This window comes from Brassica oleracea, chromosome C6 (genome assembly GCF_000695525.1).
Source record: "Brassica oleracea var. oleracea cultivar TO1000 chromosome C6, BOL, whole genome shotgun sequence".
Lineage (NCBI taxonomy): Eukaryota > Viridiplantae > Streptophyta > Magnoliopsida > Brassicales > Brassicaceae > Brassica > Brassica oleracea.
In genome coordinates, this window is record NC_027753.1 from 27,217,139 (window position 1) to 27,243,944 (window position 26,806).

At 31.1% G+C, this 26,806-nt stretch overlaps 1 protein-coding gene and 1 long non-coding RNA gene across 3 annotated transcripts; one reads left to right on the forward strand and one right to left on the reverse strand.

Moving 5' to 3' along the window:
• Window positions 1-2,994: 2,994 nt before the first annotated feature.
• Window positions 2,995-4,966, reverse strand: LOC106296767 (myb-related protein 306-like). Of its 2 annotated transcripts, XM_013732993.1 has the most exons (4): window positions 4,507-4,966; window positions 4,292-4,421; window positions 3,483-4,001; window positions 2,995-3,384 (listed from the first exon to the last, which is right to left on the reverse strand). In XM_013732993.1, the coding sequence occupies exons 1-4, from the start codon at window positions 4,637-4,639 to the stop codon at window positions 3,351-3,353; spliced, it is 816 nt and encodes a 271-aa protein (XP_013588447.1). In that variant the 5' UTR covers window positions 4,640-4,966; the 3' UTR covers window positions 2,995-3,350. The 2 variants fall into 2 exon arrangements, with proteins under 2 accessions (XP_013588447.1, XP_013588446.1); XM_013732992.1 differs by having other exon boundaries at window positions 2,995-4,001.
• Window positions 4,967-16,197: 11,231 nt separating this feature from the next.
• LOC106299348 lies at window positions 16,198-16,890 on the forward strand. The gene is made up of 2 exons (XR_001261755.1): window positions 16,198-16,339; window positions 16,455-16,890. It is a non-coding gene; the product is annotated as an uncharacterized LOC106299348 (long non-coding RNA).
• Window positions 16,891-26,806: the final 9,916 nt, after the last annotated feature.

Here is a 26,806-nt window from a genome sequence, read left to right on the forward strand (position 1 = left end):
CGTTCATCAAAGTCATGTTTCTTCTATTAAACACGAAACTCTATTCGCTTATAGATAAAAAAAAATTGTGAAGAATTTTCACCAATTGTTATCATCAAATTTATAATCTTTATTTCAATTTAGTCAATGCTAAATTAAAGCAAAAAGATCAAAAGAAGACTAAGAAAATAAGAAGCATGTTTGCGATGAATTGTTATTTAATTATAGCTCAAGTGTTTTACAAATCAGGACTATTTAATTACTGTAAAAAATATGGTAATAGTTATTAGCAAAAAAATTAACTTATGATTTTCATACGTTGTTATAAAATATATACATATTTACATGTTTTTATTTTTCGCTCGGTTTTATTCGGTTTATTCGGTTTTATCGGTTATATACCGACCCATATCCAAATCCTACGGTTTTTTAAAAATCATATCCATTCGGTTTGTATGGTATATACCAAATCCAAACCATATTATCTATTTCAGTTTGGTTCGGTTCGGTTTGGTACGGTTCGGTTTTGCCATATTGAACAGTCCTATGTGCAATGTTTAGAAGACCCACCCACTAATTATTATGATTATCACTAAAGACTTTCTTTTTCGTTTTGTTAATTATTTTTTTCTTATTAATGGACCGACGTGCAGAGCCCTAGTGCCCATTCAAAAGCTCATAAAAGGTCCATGGTAAGTGGCTTTTCTTTATAATATTGTTCCTTTAAATAACCCTAAATTCGAGATTTTCTCAAGTTCTAGTGTAGTTCAACTTCAATGACTATTTACTAGTTAAATATATGTACACAAATTTTAAAATAAAAGGGGGTCATGATGAAGGAACTAGGATATACATTGGAATGACAATGCCATTATTTAAAAATATTATCCGTATTGAAGAATAAACAATTTAAATGGGCCAAAAATGAACAAAACCAGCTGTGGACCAAGACAGCGAAAAGAAACCTTTGGCTTATCTAACACTGTAGAGGTGTGATTGAGAAAATGATTGAAGTGAAGATGAGTTCCTTTTGATACATGGTATCGATGTGATTTCTAGAGGCCCGTCCTTAAACATCACATGCTTCTGTCCTTTTAATCCTTCATTCACATTTTTTTTTACTCTCTCTCAAGCTATTCGATTCATAGAATATGCTCAAAGAATGTATGCCGAAAAAAGAAAGAGACATATTAATTCATGGTAAAAATCAATATTTCTTTTGACCAGTTGAGCTATGGTCAACTGGTGCGAGATCTGAGAATGTGCTAAAACTCTTCTGAAGTTCAACTTAATTTGAAAGAAAATTACAGTTACGTACGTGTAAAGTCTGGACTTGAGATTAGTCTATGTAGTTTATCTGATAGTCCGGTAACACCCGTGATTCATCTATTTTTGGCATTGTTGGGAAAGTATTCCACTCAGGTCATGCACTATGATAGCTGTTCAGAAAAATACGCATTGTATCACTAAATACATTTCTACTGCGGCGGACCGGACAGCTAATAGAGTATAAAAAAATAGTTTTGATTTTCTAGTTTAACCAGTCGTGCATATGAGCACTAGAAGATAATAATTGCAGAAGTAGTTGTGTATTTATGTCTTGCTTCAAAATGTTAATACAATGTAGATAAGAATTACGTACAAACCTGACAAATACTGTTGTTGATGCTCTGGCTGATACTGCTCATGATACTGCACCACATGGTAATCTCACAACTATTGTTGTAGATGATTCCAATGTGTAAGATTTCGTTCAGTTAAAAAGCTAGTTGGAAATGTAGTACATGGCACCAATAACTTTTCCCTCTCAGTCGAAAAAAATCAAAAATATATAAATATGGCTGCTGTATACTAAACTATCAGCTTAACTCTCAGCATTCTTGTAGCTAAGCTCTCTAATTTTATGTTTTAGTTTATTCTTATGAGTGTATGCTCATGTTTTCTAAAATCTCTTCAAACACTTATAGAACATATGTATGATTTATAAGTCGTAGAGTCGTAGACTGTACTTTCACCTTAATACCTTTTCAACAGAAAAGATGAAATATATAATTATACGCTTGTACAACTGTCCATCCTATTTCCTCTTGCTATAAGTCAATTTTTTTTTTTGGAAAGATACAAGAATCAATAAAATTTTCTAAAACTGATTTTAAATTTCATGTTATTCATTAGTAATGTATAAAAAAATCGTATAGATCAAAAATAGAAAAAAAGAAGTTTATATGTAATTTTGAAATGTATTATGGTGGATGAGTTATAAAAAACTTATGCGAATGAGTTATATTTTTTAATTTATGGCATGAAAGTTTTTTGGATATTTTCTTTATTTATTTTAAATGTAATTGGATATTATTCTTTAAAGTTCAGAAAATTTTATTGTAGAGATAAAATATTAATTAATTAATATATAATATATTTATTTTAGATATTATACACATAATAAAAATAATAAGTTTTAGTTATAAATATACTATTTTATCACACACTCTTTTTTTTTTGTTAAAGTAATTTTTTTATCACACATTCACACTATATATTTTTTCATAAACCAATAGCAATTCAATATATTCAAATACTAAAAATGTATAATTTCTATCCTTGACTTTTAATTTTTTTTAATAACAATTATTAGAAGTTCCTGATCGTTTTAAAAAAAAATCTTCGTGGAACAAACCTGTTTTTTTTTTAACCTAATAAGCATAAAACAAAACACGAGGGAATCAACAAGCCAGTATTATTGGGTAATAGATAGGCCCATTGACCATTGTTTCAAATGGGCTATAGAAACTAGGCTCTGTTTCGTAATTGACAAAGTCAATGACGCTAACTTTATGTACCAGATCACCAACACGGCAACACGTTAAGTACGATAACGATTTATCGAAGATTATGAGTCGGTCTCTTCAATTTGATATTGGTACAGCGGCACAGGTTTCTTTTTATCAATTAATTTCAAAAGTCTACATGATACATAATGTCTCGTTTTTCTTTACTGGAACAATAACATTATAATAACTTATCGAAATTGTGTGACATTGACAAATGACAAGGTTAGTTATAATATATAGATAGATAACTAAGGATTATTTAAAACAGAAAACAACATTTAATGTAATCATGTTCTACTAGTCTAATTTATAAGTACGTATTAAACGATAATTGACTTTGGGTGCAGAGCGCAACCTTATTATGAATGCCACTAAGATCACAACACTACCTACCCTTGGTAGTTGGTATACGTTTAGAGTTGCTCCACAGTTTTTTCTTAGGACAAATCTTGACCGTTGTTGCCATTATTTTTACCCTCTAAAGACACATCAATTAAATCTTCTTGTACGTCATCACACTGATCAACCAAGCCTTGATCATCATATAACCATTGCTCGATTAAAGACAACGAGCCTGCAGGATCATCAGTAGTAACATTATTAGTTGCTTCCCTGTCAACGTTTGATTTACTCTCACCTTTGAATATATTTGTCTCTGTCATTATATTCAACCTCTCATCAACTGATCCAGATTCTGAATTCGGTGAGAACAAAGAGCACTGATGATCAAGAACTCCTCCTTCACCGGTGCTCGAGCTCCGGTTGTTGGAGAGTGATGAAGTGTTAGGCATTAAAGAGGACGAGCTTGTCCAGTTCTGTAGTAACTTAGAGATGTTATCTGTGCTTGAGGCATAAATAGCGGTGGTAGAATGATGATCATGAGGCTTTGGTGAGTCGGGATCAGGAGTGATCGATGAAGATGCTTGGTCAAGTGATAAGGCTTGGAACAAGGCTTGTTTGGCCATGTTGATGTCTGTTTGAAGTTTTTTCTCCCATTGGCCTTTGTTGACGCTTCTCCTGTTGGTGTTGTTGTTGTTATCACAAGACGACATCTCTGTCATATTGGTGTCGTCGTCGTTGGAGTTACCATTTTGACGCTGAAGATTGAGTTTCTTTTTGAGATGAGTGTTCCAATAGTTCTTGATATCGTTGTCGGTCCTCTGAGGTAAATATGATGCTATGGCTGCCCATCTGATTTTCAAAGACGATATCGAATTATATCAAGAAAAGTTTGAAGCGAAACATTAATACACCAATGAATGTTATGAGATTAACAAGAGATACCAGAGAGACTAATAAATATTATATTAAATTTTATGAACTTTCAACTCAAACCAAGTTAGAAGTGAGTAGATTAGCTCCTATAAATTATACTATATTACTTTGGATTTTGTCTCGCTGATATAAGATTCTTTAGCATCCATCAAATATTTGTACAATTTTATAAAAATGGAATTGCTTAAAGGAATATTGTCGGATACCTGTTACCCAAAAGAGCTTGGAGGTGGATGATAGTTTTATCTTCATGTTCAGTGAAATTTCCTCGTTTGATCCCGGGACGAAGGTAATTAGTCCATCGAAGTCTACAACTCTTGCTACACCTTAGCAAACCTGAAAACATATATACATGTATATATGTTTTATATATATATAAGCTAATAAGGTTAAAATAAAAATTAGAAATGAAGATCAAGACCGGTATTTCTAGGAACACATCTCCAGCTTCCAGGGCCATGTTGTTGGATATAAGAGACTAAGATTATGTCCTCTTCCGGAGTCCATGGTCCTTTCTTCACCTCCATCTTCTCACAACAAGGTTGTCTACCCATATCTACTCGCGCACGCTCTTGATCCTCTCCTTTCTCTCTCTCTCTCTCTCTCTCTCTCTCTATATATATATATATATATATATTGGTAGGTACAGTGCGTGTGTGTATATGTGTGGAAGCTATATAAAAACTAGCAAGACTCCAATATTGGATTTCTGCAAAGAGGGTATTCTGAAAAAGTCACTTTGACTTTAAAGAGTATTTCCTTTCTTTAAATTGATCTTTCTCTTTTAGATGCTTTTGTTGTTGTTTGCTTATTACAAGGGTGGTTTCACTAAAGAGTGATGGTGAAGAGAAAGACAAAGCGTCTAGGTCACATGGGTCTTTCTTTGGATATATACAGGCTGGATATATATGCATTGAGATAAGACACACACATGTATTTAAACCGAATCCAACGCTAGCGCATAAAAATCAATTTTATATTAGTTTTTTTTTTTGCTGAAAAAGAATTTTATATTTGTTTTCTTACGAATTTAATTAAAGGAAAAAACTAGTTTAACTCTTATTTATCAATTAATTACTAGTTTAACTCTAATTTTTTAATTACTAGTTTGTGTTTTGATACCTAAATTACCCTTATTTCTTTTTCTTTTAAAACAAAAACAGTAATAACAAAAATATCATTATTACATTTTTCGAATATTTACAATTTTGCCACTGACAGATTTATTTTGTCCACTTTCTATGTAGTCACGAACTTAAATCTATTCTTTTTTGGCCATAGATTTGTTTTAAAGTTTATAGACTTAATAAGCTTTTCACGGATTTGTTATAACAAATTTATCACGTTTAACCACAAATTTATTAAAATTTAACAGATTTAATTAAAAATCATTAGATTTAATTTATTTGGCCACAGATTTACTTAATTTGAATAGATTTACATATGGTTTGATAGATTCATTTTTTCTTTAGCCACAGATTTACTTGTTTTTAACAGATTTAATTTCGGTTTGACTGATTTATTACTCTTTAGCCACAGTTTTACGTAATTTCAACAGATTTATTACAATTTGATAGATTTATTTATTCTTTTACCATAGATTTGTTATAATTTGACAGATTTTTTTAAGCTTAAGCCCTAGATTTATTTATGATTTAGCAGATTTTTTTATTCTTAGATTTTTTTTTAATTCCACTTAACCAGAATGGTTATTGCAAAACGGGTTAAACCATTTAATCCTGAAATTATTTCATATACCAGTAATTTAAATTGATTTAAAACAAAACCTTTCAAACCAACAATAATTTGAATCAAAATCATGTAAACCACCAAATCAAACGTAATTTAAACCAAACAAAGAAAAAAGCCCTAATCTACAAAACACTCATTCACGTGATCACCTTGATCATAACAAGGTTAGTAACGTTTTCGCATTGACATTTATTTCTTTATTTTTTCACTCATGGTGCAAATAAAATTGTTTGTGGTCAATGGATATTTGGTAAAAACAATTGGTTATTTGGTGTTGACAAAGTAACAAGAAGTAAAGCTATAGCCATAGACGACAAAACTAGTTATGGTGATTTTGTTCATAGGGTGATCAGAGATTACAATGATCTTTGAAGTGTATGAAGATGACTTCTAAAGATGCAGAGTTTCTTTGAAACCTAAGTTTTGTTTTTCTTTAGTTTTTAATTTGTTAATGAATTAAATTGATAATGGCAATATTGTAGTAAAGTAGAATTATTGGGGTTATTTGGTCTTTATGTATCTATATTCAGATTTGTTGATTACATAGAGTTAAACTAGTAATTAACTAAAACATTAGAGTTAATCTGGGTAATTTTCTCTTTAATTAATTTGCTTCTTTACCATGTGAAGTGAACATGCGAAAACATTAACTTTATCTTTAACACAACCTCTAAAATGCTTTAAGTAACAATTAAAGATACAACATCTAAAAAATTTAAGGCCAATGAAAGTCATCCGCAACAAAAAGGGAAATTTGCCAACTATATACACAAAAAAACCAAAATACACTAACTAAAAACATACTCTCTTTTCTATTTTCTCTTCTTATCTTTCTTTGGTATCTCTCTAAGAACATGTCCAACAGACTTTTAATTTACTTTAACAAAAAAAAAAAAGAACATGTCCAACAGGAGATAAATTAGTGGGATTCCAAATTAATAAAAAATTAAAAATAATGAAACAGTACATATTAAAGGAACTATCGGTCCTTCAAAAGAAAATTTTTAAGACCTATATACAATCTTTAGAGACAAGTGTCATTCTGTAACTGATCAGATTTTAATAAAATTTAAAATTTAAATAAAAAGCAAAAATACATCAAAATGTTACTTTTTTGTCATTAAACTCTTCATTTAAAATACTCTAACGTTGGAGATGCTATAAAAATCTAATTTCACTTTTTTTTAGTTATTTGAAAAATAAGCCCATAAACGAATATTTTAAATTTTAGCAAAAAAGAAAAAAAAACAAATAAATAAATATTGAAAGAAGAAAATGCATTTACGTGGCTGTAGTATGATCAAATAGACTAATAGAGACAGCGAAGAGCATTTACTCATTTTTCTCTAAAAAGTCGTCCCTTCCTTTTCTATTTCTTTCTCTCTCCACTTACGTGGCCGTACTAATCAAAGGGTTGGCATTGCAATTACTAGTATTTAGTATTTACCGATTATACAGGTGAGATTTTATATGTTTAATTAGTGTTGAGAGCATCTGCAAAAGACACTCTATAACTTCAAATATGAAGTTTTTTGCTCTAAAAAAAAACTTTAATTTGAAGTTTTGAGGAGTGAAACTCTATATTTGAAATTTCACTTCTCAAAACTTCAAATTTGAAGTTTCATATTTTTATTTGTATTTTGGTCCCTATAATTACCCATCACATTTATAATTCATAAATATTTTCTTGTTTATTATTTTAATCCTTATAAAAATTATATCTCATAAATATTTTAAGTTTTGTTTACAAAATTTAAGTTTACACATAAAATTAAAAAAAACTTTAAAAGAAGATTTAAAATATTTAAAACTAGATTTAGATAACAAAAATATACAAAAAAAGACTTAACAAAAAAACTTTTTAAAAATTACATAGATATAACTATTACACATATTTAAATATTACAACAACACTAATAGTCAGGTAAGTTTGATCCGGAACCTTCAAAATTTCCAAATACTATCCAATTTTTTTGTTTGTAATTTAAGATGGTTGTTGTTTTTGATGATGTCTTTTCGTTCAATTCTTTCTTTTTCATATTGAATATATTCACGAGTATTAATATCATCGATAAAAGTTAGTCTGCTAGTAATATTTTATGTTTCTCTTTTACTTTCTTGTTATGATCTAATGTATTTACAAGTATTAATATCTCCCGATTTTAACAATTTTTATCTCTAATCTACAAATTAAAAATGAAGAGAGCTATTTTTATTTCGAAATGTACTAGTAGATCATATATGCATTACGAAAATCATTTTATGGAATAATATAGTATTTTGCTTGAAGTTTAATATTAATTAAGTTATTTTGTTTATAATGTTATATTTTAATATAATATTTTATTAATTAATATTGTTGTAATATGTTTATATATGTGTTAATTATTTTCAAAAGTTTTATGAAGTCAAATTAGTTATGAAAAATATAAGGACCATATTATAAAATACAAATAGTTTTGAAGTTAAATTTGAAATTTTTCTTTTGGAGAAAAACACATTTAAACTCCAAATATAAAGTTTTGAAAACTTAAAAATAGAGTTTCTTTTTGGAGATGCTCCGAGAATCGGCCGTTCTCTTCTCTCTTTTCCTCATGAAATTAGTATACTGTCCAAATTGACTCTAGATATGATAGTCACTCTATACATTAGAAAAACTCAGTCCACTCACGGATTATGATTTTTGATTTTTATATGCTGAGCATCTCCAACTCATATCTTTTTCTATAATAGATGAATACTTTGAAACATAAAATTATCTCTATTTTAGCGCTCTTCTATTATATAAAAAATAGAAATGAATTGAAGATGATTCAACTTAGAAATAGACTAATAGTCGAAACTAGAAGAATATATTAGGCATGCACCTATGTCATGGAAAAGGTTTTCCGTACATGTTCACTATTAAACTATAAAGATTGCAAGTTAATGTCTTCTCTAAGACTAGCTCGACATTTTTCAAGAAGCTTGATCGTATCAATTCATATATACAGTGATCAGAGCAAAGGAAGTATAGTTCTCATTATGTTACAGCCAATAAACGACTCTCATGTATAAGCCAGTAAGTTTTTTTTCTTATCATTTGAATAAGACTAAACCGACAAATCTCTACTTGTTACTCAGTTATTTTAATATAGATCTTTTATAGTTTTGCATGTTGGCACGTATCTACGTTTTATTACATAAGGAAATTATGTTTCAGACAAATGAGAAAGTATATAGTATATATTTATGATTGGTGAAATTATGGTTAGATACGGTAAATAAAATTTTACAATGTTTTGCATCACTAAACAAGAGATACTGTAAAGCCGTACAGGATTATTATTAGAAATCAAGGGAATATTCGATAGTAGAATGTTTTGTTTTTGTATCACAATATCAATGTCAGCGGTAACAAAGAAACAGTATATTATATTTTAATGGAACAAAGGTTTAATAACTGTTATTGACTTAACAATTACAAAATATTTACTTTTTTTTATCGTATTTTCATATTTTGTTATCAATTGAAATAATAATTAAACTGCTATAGAAATGATAATCTCAACAATAAAGGTTTAATTATAAAAATGGTTTACACCGGTCCTGGGTGTTTGTCAAAAGAAAGGTTTAACAACATTCACGATTTCTTTTTGACTTTTCGTTTAAAGAAAAATCTCATATCCATCCACCTTGACTTTTCAAAAACAATTTTAGCATACATCATTTGATGTTTAGGCGACACATATCAAATTCAATGGTGCGAGAATTTATTGTTCTGTTCCTATTTCTGTTTCGGTTTCTTTTAAACTTTATAATGTTTCATTTGAAACATTACATATTTTGGCAGAAATTATGAAAAAGACGAGTTTTCATATTTTAAAAGTATTTATGGCAGAAATTATGAAAAAGACTACTAGTGTTTTATAATTTTTTTGATGGTTGATTGAAATAGTTTTTCTTTTATTTACGTTCTCTTTCTTATTAAACTTTCTTTTTCTCCTATACTATATTTTTTCTTACACTCATTTTTCTCGTACACTCTATTTCTTCTTACACTCTTATACTTTTTTTTCACTTACATTCTTACATCCTTACACTCTCACACTCTATTTCCTCTTCCATATTTACTCCGATTTTTACTTTAATCTCACACTCTCATTTTTCCTATTTTACTTCTCTTTTCTGCAGCAAAATATGCAAAATAAAGAAGAAAATTCAAATTTGATAAAATTGAACATAAATATTATCGTCTAACTAAGTAAGTAACATTTAACATAAATATTATCAAAATATGTATAAGCTAATAAACAATGTATCATCTAACAAAGCATGTATTTGCTACTTACAGTTATTTTCGGACAAGTTTATGTGCCGGAGAAGTCCAAGGATGAACGCTATGAAAGTGTGTAGGATTTCTACGGCACAAGAAGTATCAACATAGACAAGAGCTAGGACTGCCATTTAATTACATAGATAACAAATAAAAAAGTATCAAATAACTACACAGATAACAAATAAAAAATATTTGCCAAATAATAATTAACTCAAAAACTATGTAGTCAACAGCCCAATTGCCAGCTACCAAATCAAGTTTTAAACAATGTATAATCTGACAAACAATTTATCAAATCATTAATGAGTTTTACAAACAATGTATCAATTAACAACAAATCTTTTATAACATCATACAACAATTTATCAATTCTTTGATACCAAACTCTCTATCCGCTAACACCAAATGTACCAGGTAACAAATCATTTAGCATATAGTAAACTATTTATCAATTAACATATTAACTCATAAACAATGTATCAACCCATTTGTCAGCGACTAAATTAAGTACTAAACAATGTACAAGCTGAAAACCCACTTATCAAACCATTTAACAACTACACAATCCATATATCAATTTACGACAAGTCTTTTGTAAGATCATACAAACCATTTATCAATTATTTGTTATCAAAATATGTATAAGCCAACATAACATGTACTATGTAACAAATCATTTATCATATAACAAATTTCTAGAATCGATACAGCTAAATCACAAACATATTTTAGAATTTTCAGAGACATTAACTTTCATGCCAAGTCAAAACAACTAGAAACCCAAACGAATAACTGAATCTTGCATAAACTCATTCTAAGCAAACAACCAAACAAAAAAAAGTTTTTTTAAAAGAAATTTGATTAGTTTTCACCTAATAGTCATGAGATTTCTTCTTATGACCAAAACAGCCAGCCGGTTCACTTGTCATCTTCCTCTCATAAACCAACTAGAAAATGAATAAGAGAAGAAAGAAAAAGATAAAAAGGAGAAAATTAAAACTTAGGATAAGAAAAAAAATAGCTAATAGACAGCAAACACTGACACAATTCTAATCAAATGGACTAGCAAAAGGCTATACCCTATAGGGTTAACATCATAACAAAAATATTAATATCACATAGTGTACATAGAGCTAATTAAGTGTTCAATTATGTGTATAAAAACCAATTATCTCTTGTTTTTGGCACATTTTTTACATTTGCTTTTATGGTGAAACTGAACTACAAAATGCAAATGTTTTGTCCGAACACTTTTTCTTGACAAGCTACTCAAAAAGTTTAAGTCTGACGTATATGAAAACGTCAAAAACATATCATCGACTTCACAACGTAAAGTCGTTTAATTTTTGGCGACAACGATTCATTTTTAATAGATACACATCATTTGATAGTTGCACACTTGCACCCAAAAATAAAACACATCATTTGGTTAAACAAAATAAAGTGCGATTTTATTTTTTTGGTAACCCGAGTCATCTAGACCGTGAAGCCCGACTAATCTTTGAGGCCAGGAGGCAAACCATTCTAAATACTCTTTGTTTCCATATGTGCGCATCTAATCTTAAATATTGAGCATACACCCAAAAATGCTATATTTTTTTAAAAAATTAATTTGGGTGTATTCTAGATTTATGGAATAGCCCAAAATAATCTTCAATGGGAAGTGTAATAGCATCCACCTCCGTCCGTTTCTGATATATAGGGGATGATGGGAAAGAGTTCTAGCTTTATATTTTTGCCTTAGAAATAAATCTGTAGATTTTTTTTGCTGTGTCTGTAGATAATTTTGTTGTACAATATTAGTTGTAGGTTTAAAAAGATTCAAAGACGTACATATAAATTTTTTAAAGCAAAAAATAAATGCTCTAGATTTATGGCTTTCCACAGATAAAAATAAATAAAAAGAAAAAAAAAATCTGTAACTTTAAAAAATCTTTACAAAGCATGATTGACAAAATTTTGGGCTGTAGAAATAATCTAGGCTGTAGAGAGATCTTACAACACTTCTAAAGCACTTGCCAATCAACCCCATAATATTAATTTTTTTAGTTATGCTTTAATTGTTTCAGATTAATTGAGTTATCGTGGGGTTGACAGATGTGGAATTGTCTATCATCATTTTTTTTGCGAGTTTTTTACACCTAGAGACACTTTCTCACTTTCCAATTACTCTATAGGACATTTAGTGCTTGAGACACACTTTCTCATGTCAAAAATATTCATATGACCTTAGATTTTATTCTTTCTCTCATTGCTTTTATGTTTTTAATATAAAAGTTGGTTTCTTCTCATCACATGAATCTCTCTCCTCTTCTTATTCCACTTAATATTTTCATTTACTTTTATCTCAAATTCTAAAATGTATTAAACAAAAATAATTATCATAATAAATTATACATAAAATTCTTTATCTTTTAAGATCCATTTTCATATATATATATATATATATTAACGTGTGAACAAAATTAAATGTGGACGTGGACACTAAAGCGTGGATAGTAGAGTTATATACTAGTTGTGTACATGGACATCTTAACACGGAGGTCGTTGGCTGATACCTTTAAGAGCTTATTCTTCGCCATAGTCTCTGGAAAGGAAAAACCCACATAACCACGTTTCCACCGTTACTCCCACCGTCACCGTCACCGGCACCGCCGAGGCCACCACCACGATCGAGCGGTTCCAACTCGCTAAAAATCTCATTTTTGGATGCTGAAGATTTACCATGTGACCACATCCAATCCAACGCAACTAGCTCTCAATCTCTGATAAAACAGCTCTGATCGAGCTCCAATGGATAAGACATCTCTGATAGAGCTGTCTTATCGGAGATCGAGAGCTAGTTGCGTTGGATTGGATGTGGTCACAAAGAAGTCTCTAGCAGATCGATGTACATCGGATCTAAAGATGAGACCTTTAACGAGTTAGAATCAAAACTCGATCGTGGTGATGGTGTCGGTAGTGCCGGTGACGGTGGGAGTAACAGTGGAAACATGGTTATCTGGGTTTCTTCTTCCCGGAGACTATAGCGAAGAACAAACTCTTAAAGGTATAAGCCAATGATCTCTGTGTTAAGGTGTCCATGTCCACAACTAATGTATAACTCTACTATCCAAGCTACTATCCAAGCTTTTGAGTCCACGTCCATAATTAATTTTGTTTACAAGTTAACATACATATATGACAATGGATCTTAAAAGATAGAGTTTTTTATATATAATTTATTATGACAATTATTTTTATTTAATATATTTTTAGATTTTCAGATAAAAGCAAATGAAATCATAAAGTACAATAAAAAAAATAATCAAAAAACTAATATTCTTTTTTCTTTAAGGTTATAGTTGTCTAAAAATTCAGTGGATCCCACAAAAAAGTGTGTCACAAGTGGAAAATATCTATGAATGTAAGATAAATTAAAAATGTGTGGTAAAGAGTAATCAACTTGCAGCATCTTCGTGACCAATCGACTCTAACAAATTGTCATTCTCTTTCCTGCTATTTTAAGTTTTTTCATTACTTTAATTGATAGGTACTCAGTCAGATACGCCCACTAACCCATTGATGGAACATATCAACGGAAATTTGAATGAAACTCGAAAGCATAATTTTATGTTCACGTGATCACAAGATAAATAAAGTATAATAAAATGCCTTTAAATCTATATGGCTTAGCTCCCTGAGTTCGCATCCTCCTAATCCTACCACTAAACCGCTGACTCGTGGTTAAATGGTGCGATAATAAAGATTATTTCTTGCAAATTTTTACAATTGACGTATCAACCCTAAAGCCAAACAACATAGAGATACTTATTAATTAGTTCACACTTCAAGCTAGCTGGTGTTAACATCACAAAAAAAAAAATCAATCGTTCATATCCACGAAAAATATATCCTATTTTAATATTTTGTACGAATGATAGCTAGATATTGTCTTACATAACATCAAAAGACGAAACATCGAGAAATATCCAATCCATCTTTAGAAGTTTTGTGGAACACGTCAGATTCTAATTAGGAGTATTGTCATATTAGGTGTAATTAATGGCTTTGCTTTTGTGACAAAACATAAGTACAATAAATTAATTAAGACCGGGTCATATTCACTCCATTTTCTAGTTGACGTTTTAAAGTTATACACACAAGATATTTAATTTTTATTTTTTAAACAAAAACATTATTAATTATCCAACTAACCATAATTCAACCAAAAAGAATAATTTACAAAATATAAAAATTACATATCATAAAATAATATTTTACATTGAAAATTAAAAACGTCATGTAATTTGAAACAATTTTTTACTCCAAAACATCATCTATTAAAAAGATAGGGAATAGTATATATTACAGCTATAAGAGCTGCCTACACATATGTGAACATGTCAAAAACTTTTGGCAAATAATCTAATGTATTAATTTAGAGTTTTATTTTTATCTATTATCAACAAGTCATAGTTGGACCACTTAAAGAATTAGTTAATGTGACATATTTTATTGTTTACATTAATAATAAATCAACTATAAATTTGATTTTTTTTAATTATAACAAAATCTGTTGAGAAAAAATTTACCAAAATCTTACTAAAAAATTTAATATTTTTATAAAATACCACATAAATTAATTTCGTAATTAGTAATATACTATTATTATAAATTAATATTAATTAAAATTTTATTCTTAAATAGGAAAATAAAAATTCTACACTATTTTTATAAATTCTATAATTATATTCTGTATTATATAAAATAGAAGCGATTTATCCATTAGATATCAAATATTATATTAAATATGTAAATTATCAAATAATTTTTTTAAAAAAATTATTTCATTTAGATAAATTATCACTCATCATTAAGTTGAATTACAATTCGTAAACTATATAATATTTTTATACAAAAATAAATTTATTAAGATAACTTAAACTTGTATATCTACAACTATATATTATCTTTTATTTATTTTGAAACTCTTAACAATATATTATTTAAAAATATTTATATACAAAAATATAATAGTATATAATAACCTTTAGTTCATATACTATTTTTAAAAATATGTTATTAAAAAACTATGAAATTTAAATAATTCGTTTAAAATATTAATGACAAATCAAATTTAATTATAAAATTATATTTATTTTAATTATAACAAAATCTAATGAGAAAAGTTTAGAAAACATCACCAAAAAGTAAATTGTTTTATATAAAATAATGTATTAACGTAGAAACAAAAAAGAATTCAAAATTCATATAATCTTTCAAACTCAAAAATAGTTGTGTAATTTTCCAAATTTTTCTTGACAAAATATATATTTTGAAAATAAATATTCAAACTAAAAATGATAATATTTTAAATTTTACAAAAGATAAAATCATAGATAATAAAGAATAACTTTTTTTAATGCACCACCAAAAAACAAACTATATATGTTGTAAAAATTAAAGTAATCTAATATTTTGAAATCTTAATTAAAAAGAAAAATAATATCATAACATCCAAAAATATTCTATATCAATAAAATTTAGTAAATAATATGATATATGCTACTATGTATAAAATTTCTTAAAATAATTGGGCTATATTATTTAAACAAAACAATGTTTTTACTTCTAAATCTTGTAAATACTAAAATGATATATGTTGAAGTATATTTTTTAAACACAACATGTAAATAAAAATTATCTTAAACATATATATTTTCTATAATATAAATAAATAAAATTTAAAAATATATTATATAAAAAATGTATAAATTAAAGAAAAACATATTTTGAATGAGGTTGTCTATTTTATTATTTCAGATTGTTAGTTTATTGTACTTAGCTCGAAAATATATTCGTAAGTAATGAAAATTAATAACAAAGTAAAATGTATTAAACAAATCACTATATATTAATAATATCGAATATGAAATATAAACAATAGTATCATAGAGTTACACAATATATAACACTAAAATAAAAATTATATATTTTAAAAAATAATAATAATATCAAATACATTTATAAAAAGAATGAAAATATATTTGCACGGAAGTGTCACACAAAAACAATATTCTTTAATAAGTAACCAAAGCGAAAAAAGAAGAAGAAAAAAGCTCTCGTCTTCCTCGTTGGCGTTACGGTGGCCGGTGGTTCTACCACTGGCCGGTCACCCTTCAGTTTGCTCTCTGTAGTTCTAGTCTCTGCTTTTCCTCTCTCTCTCTTCTATGTCTTTGGTTTGGTCTCTTTGTTGGTGTCTCTGGAGCTATCTTTTATTGGAAATAGATCTGCATTTTAATTGTTCTTTTGCGCAGCTGGAGCACCGGCGAGACTATTACCCATGATGTGAAGCCAGGGAATTCGGGATTGGAAGTGTTTCGTGTGGTTTTAACCGGATCTGGGTCAGATCTGGCGGACCTGTGATAAGGTTGCAGTTGAGGCTTCCTCGGTGGTGAAGGGGTTCTCCTCCCTTGTCAGATTTTGATTCCGTTTGCCCACGAGCTCTCCACTTTTCGACCTGCGGAGACATCCGTTTTAAGTGGTCTAGAATATCTGTTTTCCATTGTTGTGTAAAAGTTTGTCTATGCTTTGTTCTGCTCTCAAAGAGAATCGCTGGCCCTCTTTTGGTTGTTTGGTCTCTATACCTGCAATTTTTCGAGTTCTTGATGTGGTAGTGAATGCTTCCTGTCTCCTGCTGCCGGTTTCTATATGTTTTCGGTGAGTTCGGGTGGGATGATTGACTTCGTTTTATCTCTAGATCTGTTGAGATTAGAGTGTTGGTTGTATGGCTTTTATTGAGGCGTTGCTTGGACGCATGAAGTGTGTCGCCGTATCCGAAAGAGGAGAACTTTGAGTGGTTCTCTCTTGTTGGGTTATAAAGTCTGGTTCTTTAGGTGGAAGAGATGTGTTCTCTGTGTTCGTAGAACTTGATGTTATCGTTCGGTGGGCCGTGGGCGACAACGATAAATCTCGTTCAGAAACGTCAAGTGGTGTCGGAAGGTTGCAAGTGCAGTGTGCTAACTTTATGGTGGGTTTTCGATTTATCCTTGTTGTAGCTATAGTTAAGTCTGTATTTGGTATTCTCCTAAGTTGCCCGATGTGGGTTCTAGTTACCTTTCTTGTGGGCTTGTGTTTCTGGGGATTTCTAGTTCTTCCGTGAGCTTTTGTATTCTTCCTTTGAATGAAATTTAACAACTTGACGGAAAAAAATTTGCACGGAAGTGCAGGTATATAGTACTCTCTCTGTTCCCGAAAGAAAGATTTTATAGAGTATTCACGCTTATTAAGAATATAATAAATGTTTACAATAGAATTTATTATTTATTTTATTATACATTTTTCAATAAATATCAATCAATGGTATTTAAGCAATTCAAATATTTTCAATTAATGTTTCTTAAAAGTATACAACTTTTCAACATTAACTACTAAAAGTACTTTAAAATTTTAGATAATCTAACGAACAAAAAAATAAATTTAGAAAATCTTAAACGGAGGGAGCAGTAATTTGAAATGGAGTTAATGTATGATCATGGCATGAGACGGTCACACGTGGAAGGTCAGAAGAAACATACGATTAATGATCCGAAAACGATAGAATGCACTTAATTGTAATTACCCTCCTCTATTAATTACATTATCAGTCCCTGCTCTCATCAATTGTCGGCTATAACTAAAAGATCCACCGTATCAGAACCAAGGTGGTAGGTACCAAAGCTGGTTATCAATTTTTACCTTTCCATATTTATTACACTGGCTTTCTTTCATCATTTGTCGGCTGGGTCATACCAACATGACTATTTATTCTGTTGATAAGTGTAGTACACATATTTGAATTGATATTGTAAGTATACGTATTCCATTTTCGGCGATCAACAACTTCGTCTTTTTTTTTTGGTCTAAATGTTAAATCAACAACAACTTCGTCTTGACATCAATCCTGGTCTAGTCGGGTGATATCGCCCGATGTAAACATCCAGACCAGTCCAAATTCAAATACGAAAATATTATGATATTAATGTGTCATGTTCTATATATTTAGTTCTCAAACTGTTTTATTTCGTCTTAACATTTACACCAAAAAAACCGTTTTATTTCTTATAGGCTAATTGGTATATGTGACATAAATTGGGTTGTATCATAGGATTTGAACCGTATAATGTATAACGTAATAAAAATATTGGCATATATACGTGATGTCGATCAAGGTTCAAAAACGTATTGTTCTTTTAATTCAATAAAGTTGAGTGGCGTCTCGCGACGAATGCGTATACGAATATGTACGGAGATACGTAAGCAGCAAAAATGTAGACAAAACTATGTCAGAAATTTTTCCGACTAAATATTTAACTATGTCAGATTTTCAAGAAGATATTAAATATTTAATGGAGATAGGTAAATAACAAGCATGTGAATCCGCCCATGATCAATTCGTCTATTGTAATCGGCTCGTTTGTTTATTTGTTGTAATTGTCAAGATATATTTATTACTGAAGAGACTAATTATGGTCTACACACATTAATTCAAGCGAAATAATGATGCCCTACTGTCTTGGTAACCTATTCGTTTGGAAGAAAGTTCAATTATATTTTACAATAATAGAAAAATACAAATCTTTGTGTAAACAGATCAATATGTCCAAAATCTTGTAAGGACGGCTGATTTGTTTGTGGTTCTTACAATGGTTTTTGGTTTATGATTCTCTAAAAACTATTTTTTTACCAATTAAGATTTTTCTAAAATAGATTCCTTAAAATTTAGGAAAGCCAAATTTTGAGAAAACTAATTTTTTCTATGCAAAAACTAAAATCTATGTTTTCTTGGTTTTTCTTTGCAAACTGTCGTTACTTTTTTTTTCTTTGTTAAAATAGTTGTATATTCATAAAGTAATATCTACAGAAATCACCGATTAACAATACAGAGAAACTATTTAAATAAAACCAAATATCTATTTCTAAACAAAAAAGGAAAATCATGGTTTTCATGGGTTTTCTTCAAAACTTGTCCGTTGGATTTTCAGTTCTTTTTTTTTTTACTAAAAATATTACTATAATATGAATGAGTAAAAGAAAAATAAATAAAAATATATAAATAAAAATGATAAAATAAAGTATAGATGTACATATATAATATATATAATTTATGTTTAAACATATAATTAAAATTTTAAGTGTATGTTTAAACGTAGAATTATATTATTTTGTTTTTGCTGTTTTTAATTTTTATATTTTATTATTTCCAGAATAAATATTTTACTTTAAGAATATTTTCGTTTTATTATTTTAAAAGCAAAAAGCAAAAACTAAAAACTAAAATCTAAAATCACCAATCATGTTTTTCAAAAAAACTAAAATCTACTGCAAAATCAAAAATCAAAATCTAAATTTAAAATTCAAAAACTAAAAACTAAAAGTCAAAAACCAAAAACCAAAATCCAAAATCTAGAAACCAAACAAACAATCATCACCAGAATCTGTTTACACAAAAAATTGGGGAGTTTGATGCATGTCATAACGTATGTAGGCATGTCAGCCAAGATCGCTTTGAGTAATACATATGTTATGTTTAGAAACAGAAAACTAATAATGTTGGTTATAATATTTGTAAGTAAATATTTCGGTCAACCAAAAATAAAATTGCGAGTATCTCTCAAAGTTTTCGTTTATTTAATTAGTTAACTTTAAAACTATATACATTATGATTCTAAAATCTAGGAAACATATAAGATACTTTTTATGAATGCAATGTGATAATGATGATTCTTTTTGGTAATCGAATAAGTATACAATGCCCAACATGCAGTTCCATTAGATGAGAAATTGCATTTAAAAGAATATATTTTTATAAATTACAATCTACACTATACATATAAAACGGGAGTTGAATGTGGGTGGTAACACGATTGCAATATTTGTTAAAAACTAGAAACTATTATTTAAATACAGAATACGATCCAATTTTATGTCTCATAATGATATATTAAGGATCCCTAATAAATAAAAATAAATTTCCTAATACATTGCGCTCTGTTAAACCAGCTAAAACTTGTCAAATTCAAGAACCAAATCATTTAAGTTTTATCTGAAATAACTCAATAAGTATCGTTTATCTTTGGATGGGTAACTATTAGGTTATTGACCAATGGTGTGCAAGATGCATGAGCAGTTGGAAAAAGTACCTAAGAATCTAATGCAAACTTGCAAAGTAAAGAGCGAGTTGGTTTGTAGATTTGACATCTATAGGAAGATAAGATATTTAAAAACCGGTTATTAGTTTTTTTAGTTAAAAATTAAGAGACGGTTTCTTATATTCCGTTAAGAACCCGATCCTAAAAACTACCATTAATCATGCACTAACATGTCTGACAAAATATTTGATACCCATAACTAAACTGCCTACCAAACATTTTAATTAATATATATATATATATCTATATAATTTTCCATGAACTATACCGTCTATAAGTGACACTATAATCGAGTGGCACTTTTCTTCTATCGAATTTGGCCCCTGCTGGAATACAATTTTCTCTATGTCTATGGGAGATCAAGAGAAGTTACCAGCTTTCATGTTAAGGCTTAATGAAAGAAACAACCTTGTCTCTCCATGGAGGAATCACAGCCAAAAAACAATAGGGAAAGGTCCAGCTCATGTAGGTGCAACATCAGCAATAGCCAATGGTTTTAGTAGTGCACATTGGGTACCATGGTCTGCTAGTGTTGCTGTATGTCCTCATCCAGTGATTACTATATCATCATTACCTGTTTTGGTTTAACATTATGTCAAGAAATTGCTATTCTCTTTTGTTAATCGTAAAGCAATACTTCGTTATATTCACCCAAGTATATAGATAATACTACTCTACCAGCATAAATTTTTATGTCAAACAAATAGAAACCTGGAACTATATCCATGGAGAGTTGTGTGCAGCTTTTCACTCTTGTAGCTGTAACCATAATATTGCCAGCATAAGTAGAATGGAAGCAGGTTCGCACTAACGTGCCTGGCTCATCGGGCTCTCCGGTGAGTTTATGAACCGGCTAGTTATTGTTTATATGGATAAGGGCTCTTAAGTACTTGTAGTTAGTTGGGAAAGAGTAGTAATGGTGGAGAGACATCATCAGAAAAAACAGTGGGAAACAATAACTACTATCCACGAACCATGAATGTCGAAAAAATTACTATATACCCATGACCACTGCTTAACCAAAACTGGTTAGGTCTGCTGCAAATCATTGATGCAAACCGACACTAAACCAACATATATAAGTTTATACCAGACATATATGAACGAGTTAATCTACTTGTTTTTCAGACCCTTCGTTAAAATAGTAGCATGTAAAGATATTCATGAAAAAAATAAGCTATATAGACTGCACGAACCCAAATAATTGATATATACAAAAAGATCAAAACTGTTTTTTTTTTTCCTTTTTGGTTTGTCTTATGATGAAACTACAGACTCAGCTTTTCACATTGTGTTCTTATTAACTAATAATAACAAAACCTGACCAATAACTTACTTCAGATGTGGCGCAAGAAGAAGAGAATTAAGTCTTACAATGACCTTGAATTGTTTTCTGAAACCCATACGCAAGTGCAAAGCAAAAACCCAGACAAAAGTAAAGTTTCGATGAATATTTTTTAATGCCACATGTCGTTAATTTATCTCTCCTTCATGATGACGTGGAGGCTTAAGAAGAGAGAAAATGTAACTTTATTAATATAGATAATAACTAAACCTGACCAATACCCTAGTGGAAGCGAAATCCACACAAGGGACATCGATGACAGATATTCTTCCACTTGGATATGCATTGTCCATGAAAACGATGGTCGGTCACAAATCAATGTAGACACCACTTCCCCTTGTTTGAATTCCTCCATGAACTTTGGTATGATCTTCCAAATTTTGACTTCAATCACTCCTCTGTCTCCTCATGACGATGATGATGTAATAGCTGCGTTGATCTCACACAAGATAGTGGTACTACCGTATTTGGTGACGCCAAAGCGGCGCAAGATTTGCAAAATAATCTTAGCGCACACTACAAGAAAAGGGCCTCGTACCCGACAACAGATTCCGAGAAAACAAGTCGTCAGAATATTTGCGACAAGCCATTGACAATTTACCGAGGATTAAGTACTCTTATCTGTATTTTCTCGGAACTTTTTGACAAAACCATTTTGTTTTGTCGGTACTTCATTGGAAAACTTCATCGGAATATCCAACCAATTGAATTCCTCGGCAGTTTATCAAAAATGTTTGTCGGAGTTTTCTCAGAAATCATAATTTTCCTAGGGGTGAAGTGTTATCGGTCATACCTTCCAAAACTTCTCAGAAAATTGTCGGAGTTTTGACAACCATTTCCGAGGAGATACATGCAAATACCTTCATCAGAGAATCGTGGAAGTTACCCACAACTGAAAATTGTCGGAAAAGCCTCAAAAAGTCTGACGGAGTTCGTCAGTTTATCGTCGGAATCTGAAATTGTTTTTTCCGCGTTGATATTTTGAAAGTCCCAGTTAAAAGTTGGTGTTTTGGATTCTGAGGAAAAACAGATAAACATCTCTCTCAGCAAATCCTATTATATAAAAAAGCAAGGCACACGGTTTTACACATGTCTCACCTCATTTCTTCTCAGTCTTTTCTTACTTATTATCTCTTTTTTTCTCTACCCACAATCAGTGGAAGAAGGTAACAATGGTTAAGGATCAAGTAGTTTGTTTTTCCACACTCTATTTTTGTAAAAATAGAACAGTGTCTCTACAATTTTTCTGTAATTTTCCCATTCATCACAATTCTGAGATTGATAAGAACATCTCCACCCTCTTTCTCTCACTTCTGTGTGAGTAGTTGGTTTTAATTATGATGGATGTATTAAAATGTGACGTTTGGCTTTTCTTCTCAGGTTTTTGTTCATGCTCTGTTTTTGTTAAGATAAAACAGAGCCTCTGTAAATTTCCAATTCAACACAATTCTGCAACTGAAAACATCATTCTCGCTCTTTTATTTCCCATTCAATAATATTCTGGGTTTTAATATTTCAACCACAATTCATATCTGATCTGAAATCGAAATCGCCATCTTCGTAATCCATATCACCGGCTCCAAAAAATATTTTTTTATTGAAATCATTTTTCCTCGGAAACATATGGATGCTAAAGTCTATTAGACAGAAGCCCAAAGAAGGATTATATGTTTAGGGTTTGTTGCAAGAGAAGTTTCATATAAATATGTGTAATGAGGATTCATAAATGTGTAATGAGGATTCATAAATGTAACCTTGGCTGCTGAGAAAGCAGTCTCCTTCATAACATTTTATATGATATCCATCTTTATATTATAGTTCTTGAAGACAACTCTCAAGCTTCTTCCTTTCTTATTTATGCCCCTAAATAAAGCTCATGAGCTATTTTATATTTCAATAAATCTCTGTTTTACCTTTACTCACGAAGTCGGTGTTCAATCACTAATTTCCCAGAGAGTCGTCGGAGATTACCGTTAAATTTTCCACAATAAACTTCAATGGAAGTTTCCTACAAATACGTCGGAAACAGCCAATGATTTTTCCGATGATAACTTTCGTCGGAAACTCAAATCTCGGAAAATAGTATACTGATAAATTCCCGACAAATGTAACCGACAGTGTACCGATAAGATTATCCATCGGAAACTTTCCGAGGACTTGACGACAAACTCAATTTTCCGAAAGTCAAACTCCGATGAATTTATGTTTCTTGCAAAGTCACCCGAAATTGTTAACTCCGACAAATTTACTAGAATTGTGGCTGTAAGCTCAAGAGAACTGAGCTTGACTATGTGGAATAGAAGAATGTGTTACACATACTGATCGATGTGTGACACATGATTACGAGTTTGTTATGGAGCGATGACGTGTCAGATTATCATTGGGCCCAAAATATTACTTTGGCGTAAAGTAAAGAAGATTTGGGTTTAGCACAATATTAGGAAACAAAATATTGTGGGGAACGTATATAACTAGATTACTTTGGGTAGATTTAGGTTAGACTTTCAATTGGGAAAAATCTTGAGCAAGAGGTGTGTTCTTGTCAAGTAATCGTGAACGAAAGCAAGTGTCTTGTGAGAGCAGCTTGGTTTTTGTGATTTGAGAATTTAGAAACCGGTCCGTCTCTAGTCGTGTGTGACTGAGAATAATTCGGATTAAGCAGATCAAGGAAGATTGTTTAAAAGGTTTCTAATATACAAGAAAGAGTTCTTGGTATCTGTTGCGTGTTCTTTTATTTGGTAATCCCTGAACTTTCATTTGGTATCGGAGCGGGAAACCTCTGTGGTATCGAATACTACTAACAGGTTGAGGTCCTGCGGATTTCATGGAAACAATGAAGGAACTTGTGACTTTACTGAAGCCTATCATGCTGGACGGTGGGAACTTTGGGCATTGGAAGGCAAGGATGCGACACATAATCAGAGGAATTGATGAAGATGCTTGGACTGCTGTTGAAGAAGGTTGGGCTGCACCCACGATGTTGATGGAGGACAAAACTATGGGATTAAAACCTAAAGACAAGTGGACCGACTCTGATAAGGCTACTTCGAAATTAAACTCTAAAGCTCTCACTGTCATATTCTCAGCTGTAGACTTGGATCAATTCAAGATCATCCAGGGATGTGAGTCAGCCAAAGAGGCTTGGGATACTCTGATCAATCACCTCGAAGGAAATACCAGTGTGCGAAGAACTAGGATTGATCATTTGGCTTCAAGATTTGAAAACTTGAGAATGGGAGATGATGAACCCATTAATGGTTTTATATCCAAAATCAGCGAGCTAGCCAGCGAGTCTCCTGTTCTCGGAAAGAAGTATGAAGAAAAGGATCTGGTGAAGAAGCTGCTGCGATGTTTGCCTCCTCGATTTGAAGCTTACAAAGCTGTGCTTAACATCGCTGTGGACACTGAGGAGATGAAGTTTGATCAACTATCTGGTATCTTGAAGGTTCATGATCTTGAAAAGACTGATCGGCTATCAAACACTCCTAAGAGTATAACCTTCTCAGCTGAATCTAAAGGAGATGACAGATTTGCAAAGATTGAGGATAACTTGGGATTAATGGCACGAAATTTCAACTAGTTTGTTAAGCGTATGGAGAAAGGTGGAGGCAGATCAAATGGACGCTTTCACAATAATGAATCTGAGCGTTTCAATTCTCAAACCTCAAGGTCTGATACTGCTAAAAATTCAAGAAGGAAAGAACTTCAGTGTCATGAATGTGAAGGATTTGGTCACTTTCGAAGTGAGTGTCCTCTGGCTAAGAGAAAGGAGCTTAAGTGCATTGATTGCAAAGGCTTTGGACATACTCAAAGTGAATGTCCGAACAATATGAAAAAGGACAAATCGCTTGTGTGTTTCAGTGACACCGACTCAGACAGTAATAGTGATGGTGAAGGACTGCTCTTAAACTTCGTAGCATTCGTTGCTCAAGATGATGCGGGAGATAACAAACCAGCTGAGGGTCCTGAAAATGAAGAGGATGATGATGATCTTTTTCAAGATCTTGAAGCAGAATACATAACACTTTCTGACAAATTTACCGAGCTAAGTCATGAGAATCTGCAACTACTCAAAGACAGAGCAATGCTGAAAGCTCAGGTCAACATTCCATGGAGTTGGAGCAACCCAGCATCCAGTAATCTTCTCAATCTGGGTCAAAGGAATCAGATCAAGAAATTCTGTCTCTTCGAAAAACAGTGTCTGACCAAGAAAGAAATCAGAAACAATCTGAGGTCAAGTTTAAGCAACTGAATGATCTTCTTGTTCAGGAGATGGACAAGAGAAAATTACTTGAAAGTCAACTCACTGAAAACTATAAGAAGCTGAGGATGCTCAATACTGGTACCTCGACTCTCAATCATCTACTAACTTTGGGTCAGAGTTCGAAAGCACACTGGGGTTTAGGATATCAAGGGGCTGCTCCCAAGACAGTTGATACAGGTGAGCAAATCGTCTTTATAAAAGAGGCACCAAGCGAAAAACTTGAGAAGAACTGCGTAGCGGCTAAACCTGCCTCAGTGAAAGTTCAGAACCGAAAACAAGGCTGTGTCCAAATGACGAGGGAATGGCTGTCTTTTCTGTGGCAAACGAGGGCACAATGTCAGGTTTTGCTATTTCCGTATGCATTAGTACAAATGAGCTTGGAGACTAAACCTCTGCCATATAGAACCCAACAACTATGGTCATGTCTGGACAGAAAAACGAGACTTATATCCTAACTACAAGGAGCACACTCAAAAGGTGTCACTCATGGAGCTTGTTGTGTCAAACACTGCGACAGAGCACAATCCAATATGTAATATGGCACACATACATGAGGAGAAGGTGTCACACATGGAGCCTGTTGTGTCAAACTATGCGACAGAGCACACTCCGGTATGTAATACAACACACATACATGAGGAGCCGGCTCTGATTAGCAATTTCGCCTATACTAGTACTGAACACAACAATCCAGACAGTCCTCCTTGGTATTTCGACAGTGGACGTTCTAGGCATATGACCGGAAATCAAGACTAACTCGATAAAATTCAGTGTGTGAAAGGTGGTAAAGTTACTTTTGGTGATGGAGGCTATGGTAAAATTCGAGAGTTGGTGTAATGGAGAGAGATGATCTTCCTCGTCTTATAAATG

Bases quoted from the DNA above. Each gene is read 5' to 3' on its own strand.
- LOC106296767 (XM_013732992.1), bottom strand. From the start codon at position 4,639: ATGGGTAGACAACCTTGTTGTGAGAAGATGGAGGTGAAGAAAGGACCA. The intron at 4,422-4,506 runs GTCTTGATCTTC...ATATGTTTTCAG, and splicing joins ATGTGTTCCTAGAAATACCG to GTTTGCTAAGGTGTAGCAAG. The intron at 4,002-4,291 runs GTATCCGACAAT...TTTGAAAATCAG, and splicing joins CAAGCTCTTTTGGGTAACAG to ATGGGCAGCCATAGCATCAT.